Source organism: Lissotriton helveticus, chromosome 6, assembly GCF_964261635.1.
Source record: "Lissotriton helveticus chromosome 6, aLisHel1.1, whole genome shotgun sequence".
NCBI classification, from domain to species: domain Eukaryota; kingdom Metazoa; phylum Chordata; class Amphibia; order Caudata; family Salamandridae; genus Lissotriton; species Lissotriton helveticus.
This window is the reverse complement of record NC_136067.1, coordinates 889,788,052-889,804,371: the sequence shown is the minus strand read 5'-3', so window position 1 is coordinate 889,804,371 and position 16,320 is coordinate 889,788,052. Positions and strand designations below refer to the sequence as shown.

Genomic DNA, 16,320 nt, shown 5'->3' with positions numbered 1-16,320 from the left:
TAAATCGCTTTTTTGTGGAGAAAATCACCAATATCAAAAACAGCATTCTTTCCTCAACCCCGCCCCACCCTCCGGAGCTCGACCCTTCCTTGCTCTCTTCCAACTCCATGCAGCTGTCACAGATTCCTCCAATCTCGGAGACGGAGCTTCTCACCCTCTTAAAAAAGGTTACCTCCGGATCCCCCACGGACTGTTGCCCCCCCGATTCTCCGTGAGGCCTTTACAGCCTGCCCTTCCCCCCCTTTGGCGCTGCTGAACAACTCTCTCTCTTCTGGCCTAGTCCCTTGGTCGTTTAAAAGAGCAGAGGTTGTGCCCATTCTGAAAAAACCCACGGCAGACCCTACGGTTATGAGTAACTACCGTCCTATATCCCTCCTTCCCTACCTCAGTAAAGTCATGGAGTCTCATGTTACTAACATCCTGAGCACCTTCATTGAAGACTCTCACTTTCTTGATTCCCAACAAGCTGGATTTCGACCTAACCACTCTACCGAATCTGTTATACTTTCAGTTATGGAGGAGTTGCGGAGAGGGGCTGATTCCAACACCAGCCAGGCCTGGGTGGTCCTGGACTTGTCGGCCACCTTTGACACGGTCGACCATAACATCCTGGTCGACCGTGTCGAAGAGGCTGGCATCCGGGGCACCGCCCTTGACTGGGTTCGCTCCTTTCTGAGCAATCGCCGCCAAGCGGTTCGACTCTCAGTTTTCTGCCGACGAGGTCGAACTAACCTGCGGCGTCCCACAGGGCTCCTCCTTATCTCCCCTTCTTTTTAATTTATACCTCACTCCCCTCATTCGGTCCTTACGCGGCAGCGGTGTCACCGCGTTTAACTACGCGGACGACATTCAGTTGGTTTTCGATATCAGCTCCTCGGACCACTCCATCGACAACTTCCAAACCACCCTCTGTGACATCAGTGACTGGATGGGGGTGAACCATCTGAAACTCAACCCCGACAAGACAGAGTTACTGCTTGTCGGGGGAGTCTCTAAGCCCTGGAAATCCACCTTCTGGCCTGCGAGGCTGGGTCTTCCCCCCAGCCCTGTCAACTCAGTAAAGAGCCTTGGGATCATTGTCAGCAATGACCTCACCATGAAGCCCCAGATCAACGCGGTGGTCTCCTCTAGTTTTTTCCAGTTAAGGAAAATCCGAAAGATCGCACGCTTCCTGACCACCGAGGCTCTTACCCTGTTTTTGCTGGCCTTAGTCATCTCCAGGATAGACTATGCCAACTCCAGGATAGACTATGCCAACTCGCTTTATGTTGGCATTCCGGCCTATCAACTGAAAAGGTTACAACTCGTACAAAACCAGGCGGCACGGCTTATCTACCATCAGCCAAAACACCAACATGTCCGCCCCCTGTTGAAATCCCTCCACTGGCTCCCGGTATCTGAACGTTGTAAGTTCAAATTGGGGTGCATCACTTCCAAATCCCTTGCAGGCACAGGCCCTTCTTTCATTTCATCTCTACTACACCCATATGTCCCCTCCCTTAATCTTCGCTCTTCCCACCTGGTCTTACTCCGGACCCCGACCTTCAAACGTAAAAAACTGGGTGGACCAAGGTTCTCATACCTTGCCCAATTATACTGGAACGCCCTCCCGTTAGGCCTGAGACAAGCCCCCTCCTACATCCACTTTAGGTCCCTCCTTAAAACTCACCTGTTTTGTAATGCTTACAATTAACGCTTCTAGCCCCTCGGATTGTCTGCCTCCTTTTGCTTTAGCGCCAAGAAACCGTTGGGTGTTAGCTGCGCTTTATAAATTCTTTTTACAGTACATTACATTACATCGGCTGGCTTAGCGGCGAGTGACAGCATTCGGCTCTTTCACAAGGAGCATATCGGCACAAAAATTAGTTTTGTTCAGTGCCAAGAACTATTGTAACAATGTGTGATTTTTGAGACCAAAAACAATGTTTACTTCTGCCAATGTTTGTTATAATGGTGACGGCCCAGCAGGTCTCGCACCAATAACGCTTTACAAAAACGATGCCAAAACAAGTCACGCATTGACAAAACCTAAAGGCTGCCCACCAATTTCAGACCCACTAGCTTTGCCAATGCTGGTATTTTTTTAATATTTCCCACAATCTTTTTGAAACTGGTTACACGGACTTTCCATTATGTATATTTTTGGGAAATACTAGCATACATCAACACATTTTACTAAATGATGCTGCAAAGAAATGCTACCTAAAATTTTACTGTATATTTGCTAAATGTTTTTTTTCCTACTTGCATTTTTTTGTGAACATTTTAATTTGAAAGCAAATAATCCTCACTCTTGTGTTCAAGCTTCTGCAACTATTTGCATCTATTCAGAGAGCATTTTGGGACCATTATACATAGCCTCATTTTGCTAAACTTCGAAAAAGTGTCTACACATTTTTATACTGGAACCACTGTCAGTATTGCAATCCGAGCTTACAACATTTACTTAGAGCGCTCACCCTAATAATAAAGGTTTTGCATTTATGAACCGTAAATACAAGTTTGAACAACATTACCACATGGACAAAAATATTACCTTAAGTACAGAAAATGCCCTTCCTGGTCCATAATGTGGTACTGTAAACTGGCAGCCAAAGGGTTTGTGTTGTAGGGGTTGGGCCTACTTGCCCCAAGGAGGAATGAACATGAAAATGGGTTGCCCTTGGACCCAAACAGTATGTCCTGGGCATCAGGCAATAGGAATTCCACATCCTTGTTGGTAAAGTGGAATGGAGAAAACAATCCGTTGATTCAAGTATTTGTGAGACAATTAAGTCAAGTTTATTAGAAGCACCATTTCCCCCCTACATTAAAATGCCCAACAATCAGGATCTCATATGCAAATTTGATGTGAAGAGCAGGAATATACTGCCCGTATGTTTGAAAGTTCTGTGGTCACACACAATTATCAGACCTTCGAGAGAGAGAAATAAAGTACTCAAAAGGTATGGCAACATTTTGGATTTCTGAGACATTAACCAAGAGAGAAAGTAGGATTGCACTTACTCTGAGAAGGAATGCAAAATGTCTCTGCTTAGTGAAATGTTTATTTTGTTAGGATGCAAAATTGTAAGCTTATCTACAGTAATGTTAAACACGTAAGGTGAATATCTCGGGACCATGTAAAAAAACATAACCAATCATGGACGTATTTTTCAATGGTTCATTTAACAAATTTATTTAAATTCTACAATCTCTATTAGTTTGTGCAAGTACAGCGCAGATGCAAGCAAGCCCATACCCTTAATCCCTGTACAAAAACAACTCAAAAGCTACCATGTGCTAGCCATACCCTTAATCCCTGTACAAAAACAACTCAAAAGCTACCATGTGCTAGACATACCCTTAATCACTGTACAAAAACAACTCAAAACCTACCATGTGCTAGGTGGCTTTCTTCTAGTTGGTGAAGGTCAACATGCTCCTTCAGGATCTGACTACTTGAACAGACTAGTTGACAAAATGGACATTCGTACTGTTGTAGATCATTTCCTGAAAGACATTTTGGAAGTGAGAAAACAAATCATTTTGGACTTCACTGGTTGAGGAAAAGAGCAAACATTTAGTCACAAAAGATATTTAAATGAAGACTGCACAACAAATAATGCATACAAACCGCACAACAAATAATGCTTTAGTGTTTATTCATGTAAATCTACAAATATAATGCTCACTTTATTAATAAAGCAAAATTTGAATCTACACCAAATTAACAAATCATGTTCTCTGAACAACATTTCACCTTCATAAATTGGTTAACAGGACTATTGTTTGGGTTTATTCCATATAAACAAATATGGCATGGACTACACCCTAAAAAAGCCTAACGGTACAAAAGATGTACACCTATCTAGTTTAGCCACAGGAAAAAGTGTTCACCAAGTATGGAGTGGTAGTAGCAAATTAGGTCACTTAATCAAGTGCTTGTTGTTCAACTGTTTTCAGGTATTGCCATAAGTGGGTCTTTGGTCAATGGCAATTAGACAAGGGTGAGGTTGGGACAGGGTGAATGTGTGAGGAATGGCCGGTATGAAGACACACTCGGTTTGATGTATTTATGCATGACAATAAAAAGAGCTTAGAATTTGATGGGGAGCTGATAAAGCTATGGAGAGATGCAAGTTACGTGGCTCAATTCCTCACATGTTGTGAGTAATCAGCCTGTAGTGTTCAGATTCCTGAACGAGACAGTGTTGGTGAGAAGGGGACTACACTTCGGAAGACTCTTTAATCAGGAATTCCTGAAACGTTTAGAGTACCATGACTTGAACTATGTGTGGACTAGAGGATGTTAATCTAGGGATATCATTAGTGATATCATCGTTGATGTCAGTGACATCATCAATGATGCCATTGAAAATGTAATGAGTGATGTAATGCGTGAGATCGTAGGCAGTGCATGGTAGGGGAGGAAGGTAAACATTGTTTTTTATATTATTACAATACCCAACTAAAACATAACTTTAACCTTTGTTTTTTTGTTTTTTTTATTTGGGGGGGTTGGGGGGGGAGGGGGAGTGGATTGCTAAGCTTTTGCTTTTAACGTAAGCTAAAATGCTATTATCTTACCTAACTATAACATCCCTTTATCTTTTAGTTTTCTAAGTGACTTTCTGCGTTTTTTTAAAACACACAGTAAGCTCATATTACCATACCTAACCATTTCATTTTTACTTTTGTTTTTTTCAGTGAATTTCAGTTTTTTTTTTTATCTTATTCATCCAACTCCCTCACGGACGATAGCTCTAGGGTGTTCGAGGCGTGGGGGGGTTGGCCGCTGGGCATCAAAGTCCTTGTGGGTAGCCGGAACCCCCTGTCCCCACACCGTGCATAGCCTTTGACAACCCAAATCCTGTGAGCTGCCAACCCGTCATGGGCACCCACCCCACACTTTTCTCGGTTTTAATTTTTTCCACAGTACTTCGGTGGTATTGAAGCTCAAGCATCACCTGCGGTACCACGAAAGCCTCACTTATTGAAGCTTGAGTGGTCTTGTGGTGTCACAGCTCAGGCAGGAGAAGCCTGGGATCCATGGCACACTTTTTTGGCCCAGGGTTGGTCGGAAGGTTCAATCAAACATTTGTAAAGCATGGCACAGCACCTGTGAGGGTCTCGTGCTGCAAGAGCTATTTGCTGTTGCGTGGAGGTTGATCAGCCAGAACAAAGCAGTAAAAACAAGGCAAAAAGAAGGAGAAAGCACTCAGAAAAACGAGGGGAAAGGAAGGACAAGCATTGGCAAGGGTCAATTGGTCTCGAAAATGCAATTGTTGTTGGTGTTGTCAAAGTGAACTCCTTTCAATCACGCTAAGCCAAGTTACCGGACCAACAGGCAGTAAAATGTATATGTTAATCTGTCAGCGCCACTTAGGGGACGATAATTCGATTCATTTAGGTCATAGTCTGGAGTAGAGAAAGAAATGAAACCCAAACATGCTAGCCAACAATGAGCCTTGTTTGCGGGGTGCCACTACAGTAAACACCTAAGTGCTGGGGCAAGGGAGGCACACTCGAAACCCTCATGATGTACATCCCAGCCAGCATTTCTACCCGTTATACCTTATAATCTTTAATAAATCAGAGCCCCTAGAAGGCAGTGTCACTAGCCGTGCCATGACGTAAAGGAACTTAATTTTTTCCAGCTCCAACAAGGACAAAATACATTTATAAAAAAATAAAATCCTGGACAATGAGGGACATTACTCAATTTTGTTGATACAGGAGGCGTTTCTTTCCTTTCGGGCACCTGTCTTTATAGACTTACTTTATTTAATATATGAAGCCGGCTGCGATTTAGTAGTAAGTACAGAAATGCGGATGGTGTTTAATTCAATACATTAATTTTCTGTGGAGAAAAGGGCAAAACATTAGTACACCAACATTTGTAAACGAACAGCCAGGCTGAAAACATGGTGCCCCAGTTGAAAGACATAGCCACTGCTATTGGGCGATCTCAAGCTCCACTTGCCGGACAACTATTGTGAGCAAGGACGTGCCCAGTGTTCTTATTAGTGACTACTCTGTCCCCAGCATGTAGAAAATTTCAATTTTTCTCGGAGGGTCGGGGATGGCAAGAAAATCGGAAATAAGGTGACCACCACCCAGGAGGGCAGATTCTGGGCAGTGACTGTATAAATTAAGGAAAAATGGTCAGTTTTAAGTACACATCTGAGTAGGTCAAGAAGGGATATAAAAGTTAATAGATGTCGGACACAAATACATGTCAAAGTATATTTATGTTCTTTTAGTTTGTATACTACTGTGAGTTTTATACAAACATCCATATGTTACTGCGCTTGTTTAAAGCTATAAAACCTAACAAACATAACACTAAGTTGGCATACGGGACTATTTGCCACACAATGATGTCCATATGCCATGTACAAGACTCAGCAGAATTATTAATATTACATTGTGCAAAATATGTACAGTGCACCTAGTTTGTTCACACTCATGCATGTGTGCATCCATCCACCCAAGCATCAGTTCGCTTATCCATCCATTCACCTACCCAGAACCATGCATCCTTCCACTCAACCATCTGTACATCCATCCATTCCTGCACCCATCAAGATCAATTTCTCTTCTAAGCCAACACAGCCATCTCTCCATTCAACTACGTCTTCTCAGTTCATTCACACATTCTCCATCTATCAATCCATCCATGGAGCCATCCATAATTGTTTCCATCATTAATACCATCTACCCATCCATCTGTCCACCCATCCCAAACAAAACAAAAAAAGAAATATCAAAATAATAGACCATGCTCATCATAAAAAAAGTTTGCTATATGTGCAAAATGCTTAGTGCCCTTTACATGATAGGAAACAGTTAAAAGGGAAAATAAAATGAAAACCATTATACTACAAGATGGAAGAGAGATGAGCAGGAAACTGAATGAAGATTTCCAAATCCTGTTTGGCTGAAGATATTTCTGTTCTCTTTGATGTCTATTAAGAGGAAGGGTGACGTTTTTACTTTGGCACAATGCATTGGGCAACGTTGGATGCCTTGTCCATTTTCCTCAAGGGGGAAGTTCTTGACTTTGTCTAACTACCCAGGCATCAAAAAACCTTCTCCCAGCCAGAGTCAAAGTAAGATATAAATGTTTTAGGAGGTGTAAACTTGAAGGCATATTTGTTAGAATTTAACATGAGGTGTCTGGAGTTAGGTATGCTTAGAGGTATTGCAGACACGTTCATTGTGTGGATGCATGTGCACGTGGTTGTAGGTGGGGATGGGTGAGTGGCTGTGTGTGTCCTGAGTGTGAATATTGACATATTACCTACATTGCAATGCTAATCTGGTGTAAAGCAAATTGCACAAAGAGAACATATAGCTTACTTGCAGTGATAGGTTCACATAAAAACACCATACACTCCAGAGGTGCTCATTAACCTAGTTGCTGCTGTATCAGGGCTACAGGAACAGTAGAGCATTAAAGGCCAGAAGAGACTACTGCAACAGGCCGTCTAATTCCCAGAGTGCAAAACTAAGAACTGTCAGAAGGCCTCTCATTGTCTATGCGTTTTTAAGCAGTATACGTTGTTGTCCTTTACATTCACACCAGACAACATTATACAAGGTGAGATTCACTTATATATTTTTTAAGGAATGATTTAAGGGATTTGCCCAGAATTATAGGATACTGAGCTGACGCCGGACTCAAACTTGAATCGGACTCACTCGTTAGACCACATCTCCGATTATATACTGTAGTGACTACAGAACTCCAGGGTTTCCAGAGCCATCACGTGACTCAGAGTGCCTGACTCTGAGAAGTGGATTAGTGGTGAAATTACAGACAAATGTTGTCTCCTTTAAGTAGAAGCAGACCATGGAGGCTTTGAAGTGGGCTTCGGACACAAACCTTCAATGGCTCTTGTGAAGTACATGTAAGAGTCAAACAAACAAAAAAAATGAAGTGTATCCAATGCCCCATTAGGACAGGAGTTTGGTGGACGGGGGAATCGCGTGTTGTGCCTTTTGTGTTCAGGTTTGAAATTTCAAAAAGTAGCCCTCATGCAATGCCCACAATGACCACTGCATAAGTGCAACAATAATTGGGGAGCTCGCTCGCGCAGGGCTGAAATCCAGAAAAGGCATGACTTATGCATGCCCTTGGCAAACGGGGACATTGTACAATGGAGCGATGACTGTTGAAGCCAGTGGCAAGCTAATCTGGTGTAAAGCAAATTGCACAAAGAGAACATATAGCTTACTTGCAGTGATAGGTTCACATAAAAACACCATACACTCCAGAGGTGCTCATTAACCTAGTTGCTGCTGTATCAGGGCTACAGGAACAGTAGAGCATTAAAGGCCAGAAGAGACTACTGCAACAGGCCGTCTAATTCCCAGAGTGCAAAACTAAGAACTGTCAGAAGGCCTCTCATTGTCTATGCGTTTTTAAGCAGTATACGTTGTTGTCCTTTACATTCACACCAGACAACATTATACAAGGTGAGATTCACTTATATATTTTTTAAGGAATGATTTAAGGGATTTGCCCAGAATTATAGGATACTGAGCTGACGCCGGACTCAAACTTGAATCGGACTCACTCGTTAGACCACATCTCCGATTATATACTGTAGTGACTACAGAACTCCAGGGTTTCCAGAGCCATCACGTGACTCAGAGTGCCTGACTCTGAGAAGTGGATTAGTGGTGAAATTACAGACAAATGTTGTCTCCTTTAAGTAGAAGCAGACCATGGAGGCTTTGAAGTGGGCTTCGGACACAAACCTTCAATGGCTCTTGTGAAGTACATGTAAGAGTCAAACAAACAAAAAAAATGAAGTGTATCCAATGCCCCATTAGGACAGGAGTTTGGTGGACGGGGGAATCGCGTGTTGTGCCTTTTGTGTTCAGGTTTGAAATTTCAAAAAGTAGCCCTCATGCAATGCCCACAATGACCACTGCATAAGTGCAACAATAATTGGGGAGCTCGCTCGCGCAGGGCTGAAATCCAGAAAAGGCATGACTTATGCATGCCCTTGGCAAACGGGGACATTGTACAATGGAGCGATGACTGTTGAAGCCAGTGGCAAGCCTATGGGTGGGCAGAAGCCCCTGGTGTAGCTACACATGGTCTCCATTCGAGACAGCGGATTTATGAATCCCACCCCAGGGCAGTAGAAAAGGGAGCTTTGTATTTTCTTCACGACAGCCAGCACACAACCATCACTATCTTCATCAGTACAAAAGTCCATCATTTTTTGCTCCCCATACCATTCCAGTTTGAACCCAGCCATATACAAATCAGTCTTGACCCTGCTCCTGCTGGGTGAGTAGTGCGCTATACAAATTCTTTACTTACTTACTTCCCATGGGAACAGTCCAGCCCGAGCTGCCAGGGCAGGTCCTCCCTGGACCAGAAACAATCATCCTGGGACCAGGTTAGGGGTTTCATCCCTTATCAGCCAGGCTAGCTTGCCTCCAGTGGTATGGAGAGCATGGGACCCACGCATGGGCATACCCATCCCACTCGGGGTGACAAATGCAAAAAGAACAATTGATGGAGAGAATGTTGAACAAGGTCATACATTCATCCCAGTACATAGATCTGGGCCTAAATCCATCCATTGTTCCTTTTACTTTTGTTGAAGGAAGTGGGAAGGGTATGCCCAGACGTGGGTCCCGTGCTCACTGCGCCACTGGATTCAAGCTACCCTGGCGGACGAGGGGTGATGCCGCAAAACCAGTCCCAGGATGCTTGTTCCTGGTTCAGGGAGGACCTGGCGTGGCATTTCGGGCTGAACTTTTCCCAGGAGGAACAGGGTCAAGACTTTACTATCTTAGTGTAACCGGTCTTCTTATTTTTAAAATCGTATTTTTTTTCTTTTTCAATGGTCTGTGTATCATAACCTCTTTTGGTGAATCGTTCTCCTATTTCTTGTATACAGGAAGAGCCATCAGAATGTATATAAACGCAGATGCAGTTGAGTGTCCTGTGTTGTGGCAGCCTCGAGGGAATGCACAAATATAACTGTCACCCAGCCCAGACGTGTATTGAAGACAGACTGCAAAGGGCACAGAGCAGTAAGTGCAAAGGAATGCCCACTTTCTAAAAGTGTCATTTCTAAAACAGTACGGTTGAATCCAACTTCACCTGTAAGGAGGATTTGTCATTACCAGTCCAAAGATATAAAACATGATAAAACAACTCCTCTCTGGTAAGGAATTACCAATTAAAAAGGTATAAGGGAATTCCCAATGCTAACCTATGAGAGAGGTAGGCCTCAAAGTAGTGAAAAACAAAATAGGATGCTTGTCACCACCAGGATATGCAAACCAAAACAGTGCATGTCTTACCTTTTACATACATATCAGCCTGCCCTTAGGCTACCTAGAACCTACCTTAGGGGTGGGTGACATATGTAATAAAAGGAGAGTTTAAGGTTTGTCAAGTAGTGTTCAATGCCTAGTTGAAGTGGCAGTAAACTGCACACCCAGGCGTTGCAGTGGTAGGCCTGGGACCCGTTGGAAAGGCTACTTCTGTGGGTGGCACCATCAGTGCAGCATCACACTATTAGCATTTAACTTACAGGCCCGAGTATGGTATGGCACTTACAAGTAAATTAAATGTGTCAATCAGGAATACATCAATTATAAACGTTTAGGGAAGAAGCACTTGAGCACAGATTATCAGTGCTAAAGTGCTTAGAGACCTACGGCCAACAAAAAGATACAGCAAAACATGGAGATAAAAAGCTAAAGGTATGGGGGAAGACCACCCTAAGTATACCACGTCTAAGTTTTATTTTAAACATTTGAAAGACAAAGACATTTCATGTATTTTTCAATTCATGGATGAGAACTGAATAGCTACTCGTTTGTTAACAGATGAAATACCACTTGCCTGATTCAATTTTATATGACTATAAATTGGATGTATTCCTCTCTCCAACTTTTGTTCCTCAAAATCTCTGATGTGTTCCAATTCTCTATTATCACTACTGATTGTGCATCTTGATAACATTATGAAAGGATACTTTCCCAAGGCTTCTTTTATTTACAAGACTTTATCATCTCCAACTTCACTTGGACCTAAAGTGTTTTGGAGCTTTTATGGGAAGAAGATTTAATTGCCTCTTTATCGCCTCAATTTTAGGACTATATATGGCTTAAATTATTTTAAACTTCTAAAGCAGCACATACTACACAGCCACTCTTATTTATAATAGAGCTGTTATTTCTATGCTACATGGTGCTAAATAGGATACTTCTACTTCTCCCCTGTGTTGGTCCTGTTCTGAACATACTGGATCCTTTGTCCACAGGCTTTAGGATGGTCACCATGGTAAAGGTGTTGGACTCGTGGAAACTGCCTGCAGCAAAAGCTCCCATTGAGAAATTAGAGTTTGTGAACATCCCTGCACCATGTGGCAGGCACCAAGAGGCCACATGGTGCAGGGATTTTCAGAGGGGGCACCCAGGTGCCCCCAAGCACAGGTGCAGAGAGACAGGGGGCCCTGCCAGGTGCTCTCAATGTCGCTTTCCGACAGCCTTCCCACGTCAGAAAGGGAGACATGGTGAGGCTGTCAGATCCGACATCATAATTACGACTGCGGAAACTGCGTCCTTAAGGGATTATGAAGCCTTTCCGACCGACGGGCTGTGTCAGTAGGTCCCTACAACTGCTGCCTTCAACCACACGCCATCATAATGCGTTGGTCAGAACGCAGCAGTAAATGCGATTCGGACTGCAACCGACGGCTTGTTTGTTGCGGTCTGAAATGCATCAAAATAAGACCCATAGTGTATCCTGTTAACTTTCTGTCTTTGCACTCATTGCATTCTTAATATAGTTTTCTTTCCTCTATTATCTTTTCTCCCCTTCTTGCTCCATCTTAATCTCTCGGTTTTTAATTTTTTAAACATGTGTAAAAAAAACTTTTTTTTTCTCAATCTTTGGATGCTTCTGTTTTACGATATTTTACTATTTAATAAATTATATTTTTTATAATATTGCTGTCGGAAATTGCCAATACACATTACTGAACATTTTTTCTTCTTAAACCGCATATCTCCAGGTCTTTTTTGGGGGATTTTTTTTTATTTTGGTGTCATTCGATTAAAATTTACCTTGTTTTCTAATTTGGTTTTGGATTTTCATTGTTTGGTGTTTATACTTTATTACCGCTATTATACTACATAATTACTTTACACACTGTCCTATATTAACCTGGTGCCCTGTGCCACAACCACTAGAGAGTCGAGCTCCAGTTAATTTAACCAGATGGCATATAATGTTCTTATTCCTTTGGGTTAGAGGACCACCCACCCCAACTAATATACTTTCTTACACCCTTGGTTTCAGACAAAATGTCAACAAATTGAATTCTGTAAACTAGCCACAATCTCAAATTATCTTGGATACCAAACATTCTGTGCACAAGGGTTCATCTTCTTCTGCCAGTTAATTACCTCCTGCTAAACTACTTGCCATTGTTTACACCAGATTGAATAGAAACAAGCATTGAAAATGCAACAGGTCTCGCCTTTGGTTAAATTAAAGCCATTTGCTTAGCTAATGGTATTGTATAGGAAAGCAAATGGCTTTAACATGAAACACTTGGCCATTGTATAAACTTATCTGTAGTGAAATACATGTTCATATTGCTTTTGGAAAACGGTATACAATTCCACATCACAATTATTTAGTACTATTTAAATAAGTCACAAACAAATTCCAAGTGGTGCAGATATAGGAAGACAAATTCGAAATGTACAACATATAAATGAACAGGACTTTGAAATTCAGTAAGTTAATATAGTGGTCCCTAATTACAATGAACGAACGGTTGTCTCGATGGGGGCGTGGCTAGCCAGCCAAGATGGTGGTCGGCTGAATCCCGAGCTCCGGTGCTGCCCAGGGGTAATCTCCTGATTTAGACCGTCTGGAGGTCCGGTATTGCCTGTCGAGGTACGTATCCTGCCGCAGGAACCCCCTGGGAACCTCTGTGTGGCACCGGCAGCCGCCACGGACAGCGGGGATCCCAGCGGAGGCCCGGGCCTATTGCGGCCTAGGTTTACGATAGCAGCCAGGGATCAAAGTGCGGGAGGAGCACGGCCCTGCCCGGGCACAAGAAAATCGAGGTGCCCAGTTTGGGGTCCAGCGGATGTCGGGGCGAGTCCTGATTGCCGGACAGCTGTTGCCACGTGTGGCGATGACCCGGGACACATGAGAAAGTGGTGACGGAGGAGAGCGTTGGCGCTGGACAGTTTGCCCCGTGTGACGAGGGGAGGCATCGTGCAGCCGATTGCACTGGGCCGGCTGGTGACTGGGACCAGCAGTGCTGTTGGAGGACCGAGGAGCGGGCTGAGGAGTGCGAGGCTACCACGCAGGGCGCTAAGCTGAGCGCGGACCCTGCACCTGAGGACAGTTGGTGAGGAGACCGATTTCACTGGACAGGGGGGTTGCTTACTCCTTTGCCCCCCCGCTTGTCCTCATCCCCTCCTCCTGTTTTCCTTCTCCCTCTACCCCCCGGCTAGGCCTGGGTGACGACCGGGACGAAGTGTGGTGAAAGCCCGGGGGGATCGGAGTAGAGAAACTAGGGCTTTGGTGGGGACGGATTACACCCCGAGGAGAGGCCTTCCCCTGATCTGCTACCGGCTGACGACGAGGACACTGGAGGGTGAGTCCTGGACTGGGGACTGCGGATGTAGGGCCCTGGAGATGAAGGGGAGCCGCGGGAGAGGGTGAGGAGGCCGACAAGGGGTAACTATCAGAGACTGCAGGAGGCCGGTCAGTTGTTGGTCTCTCTGGCCATGGTCCGCAAGGGGGTGAGGACACAAGACACTCGGGAAGACCCGGCTGCGGCACAACATGCCCCGCCCGCAGAGGACGGCGGGACCTTATCCGGACTGGGTGGGTTGAACAATGCTGGTGGGCAACAATCCGACAAACTGGATTTGATATTGCAAGAGATTAGAGACTCTAGGACGGCAATGGAGCGACAACTTGGGACCCTCACTACCAACAGGTCACTGTTGAAGGCTGACGACAGTAAATTGGCTGATAAGGTCAAAGATCATGGTCTTGCGATTGCTGACCTCACCCAGACGGTGGCGGACCACACGACGTCTATTCAGCAGCTGCAGCAGCAGGTAACATCACTAATAGACCGCGTGGAGGGGCGCAATCGGCGCAACAATATTTGCGTCATTGGCCTTTCGGAGCGATGTGAGGGGGGGTACATGCCGCAGACTTCATGGAGCAGTGGTTCCGGGACCATGTAGCTGCGGAGGATCTGTCCTCGCACTTTTGTGTGGAAAGAGCGCACCGCATCCCCACTGGGAGGACCTAGACCTGGCCGTCCACCTCGCCCCCTGATCGTCCGACTGTTAAATTACCGGGACAGGGACGCCCTCCTTCAGAGAGCAAGAGAGAAATCTCTAATACAATACGAGAACTGCCGCGTGTCTCTTTATCCGGATTACACCAACCTAGTACAGAAGCAACGTTCCTCATATCAGGATGTGAAGAAGAGGCTTCAAAAGGCCGAGTGGGGGCGTGGTCTAAGCGCCGACTGGGATGGCGGCGTGAGCCCGGAGCTCCGTCCCGGATCCCGCATTACTCCTGTTAATACCTGCTATAGGACCGACGAAACGTCCTGAGCTTTCGCCCTCCGCAGCGGACTGACGGGGGCGAGCATTATAGGACTGGATTCTGTCCTGAAGCGGTGCGGGGAGACAGAGCGGAGCTCTGGAGGAATTGTGCCTTGGGACCCAAGATGGCGGCGGTGGCGATGATCCGAGCTTGAGGGACGGAGCTCGGAGGGGCTGCCCGACCGCGGTGCACTGGGGGCGGCCGCCGCGTGCGGACTGCGGGAAAGTGACCCGACGGCATAGGAGGAGCAGGGGATGTCTGCGCTGCGGTGAGCGCTCGGCGGATCCGCGGTTGGCGGGCTGGTGGCCCCTCCCCCCACTGCTGCCCTGGTGGATTCGGGAGACCGGCTGCCCTGCACTGCAGCGCGCTGAGGGGTGAGGGATACGGACAGCCCTGGAAACACGGAGCGCCGGCGTTGTGCAGCGGGCCCCGAAGTGAAGGTGGATCGGCTGCTTAGTGGGAGGACCCGGGCACCGTCCTGACGCTTGCGGAGCCTGAGGGGGCGGCGGAGAGCGGAGTGCCGACGGTAGGGCTTCTCACGCTGGAGCGGCGCTGGGCGAGATACACATTATCCCCAACGTTAGGGGTGCTCTGCCCAGAAGGTCGTCGACGGACACGGCGCTGCGCAGCTGGGGGGCCCTGCACGGCCTGAGGAGGGGCATCGGATTGAGGAACCCGCGGAAGCAGTGGCGCAGCGAGCTCCTCTCCCCCATTTGGACTTCCGGCACCGACCTGAAACGGAGCACTGGGCAGCTGGGAAGCGTCGGCGTGGGAGTGGACATAGTGGGGTCCGGACCACTGCTCGAGTATCGTTAGGACCTGCCGCCCCCACAGAGGTGATTTGATCCTAGAGCGGCACGTGGTCTCAGCTCACTTTAATACCTAGTGTGCTCTCCCACGCGTCGGGCGACTCACAGTTGGGAGGGGGGCGCCCTCACCTGGCGCGTGGGCAGTGCTGGCAAGAACGGATAACCCTGCCCGAGGACTGCTGACATAGGCTGAACAGCTCGCCCTAGGTGCTGTGGTGAGCACCCGTGTGTTACTCCGGATGGCGGACGTGGATGGCGACATGGTGGCGGGACGGACTCAGACTTTGACGGCTGGGCCGGATATGGCTGGCGCTCTTCAGGAATGCCCGGAAGCGTCAGCGCAGGAACGCAGACTGAATGCACGCCTGGATAATATATTGGAGGCGATTGCGGCGACCAAAGAGTCATTGCACCAGGACATTGGGCAGGTGGCTACGGGGCTGGGCCTCCTGAGGGCGGATCACGCAAAACTCTCCGATAGAGTGAAAGACAACGAACTGCTGCTTCAGGAGCTAAAACCTGCGGTGGTCACCACGGAACATAAACTGTCCGATGTCCTGTCCCGATTGGCCGCGCTGGAGAGACGAGCAGAGGATTCCGAAAGTCGCAACCGCCGGAACAACGTACGGGTGGTGGGCTTGCCGGAAAAAATTGAAGGGGACGATGCAGTGACGTATTTGGAGAACTGGTTCAGATCCACCGTTGCTCCTGAAGGCTTGTCTCCGTTCTTTTCAATAGAAAGGGCGCATAGGGTTCCATCTCGTCTGCCCCAGCAGGGTCGTCCCCCCAGACCGATGGTGGCCAGGCTCTTGCATTTCAAGGACCGTGACTTGTTGATACAGAGGGCAAGATCGGCGGGACCCTTCCAGGTGGAGAATAGTCAAGTCACACTCT

General features: G+C 46.5%; 1 protein-coding gene across 1 annotated transcript in view; it reads right to left on the bottom strand.

Moving 5' to 3' along the window:
* The window catches only part of ZUP1 (zinc finger containing ubiquitin peptidase 1), a 131,460-nt gene that overhangs the window by 97,726 nt on the left and 17,414 nt on the right, over positions 1-16,320 (bottom strand). Inside the window, exon 2 of the mRNA XM_078648501.1 lies at positions 3,379-3,492. Within this exon, the coding sequence (XP_078504627.1) occupies positions 3,379-3,492 (114 nt within the window). The remainder of the gene's footprint in view (positions 1-3,378; positions 3,493-16,320) is intronic.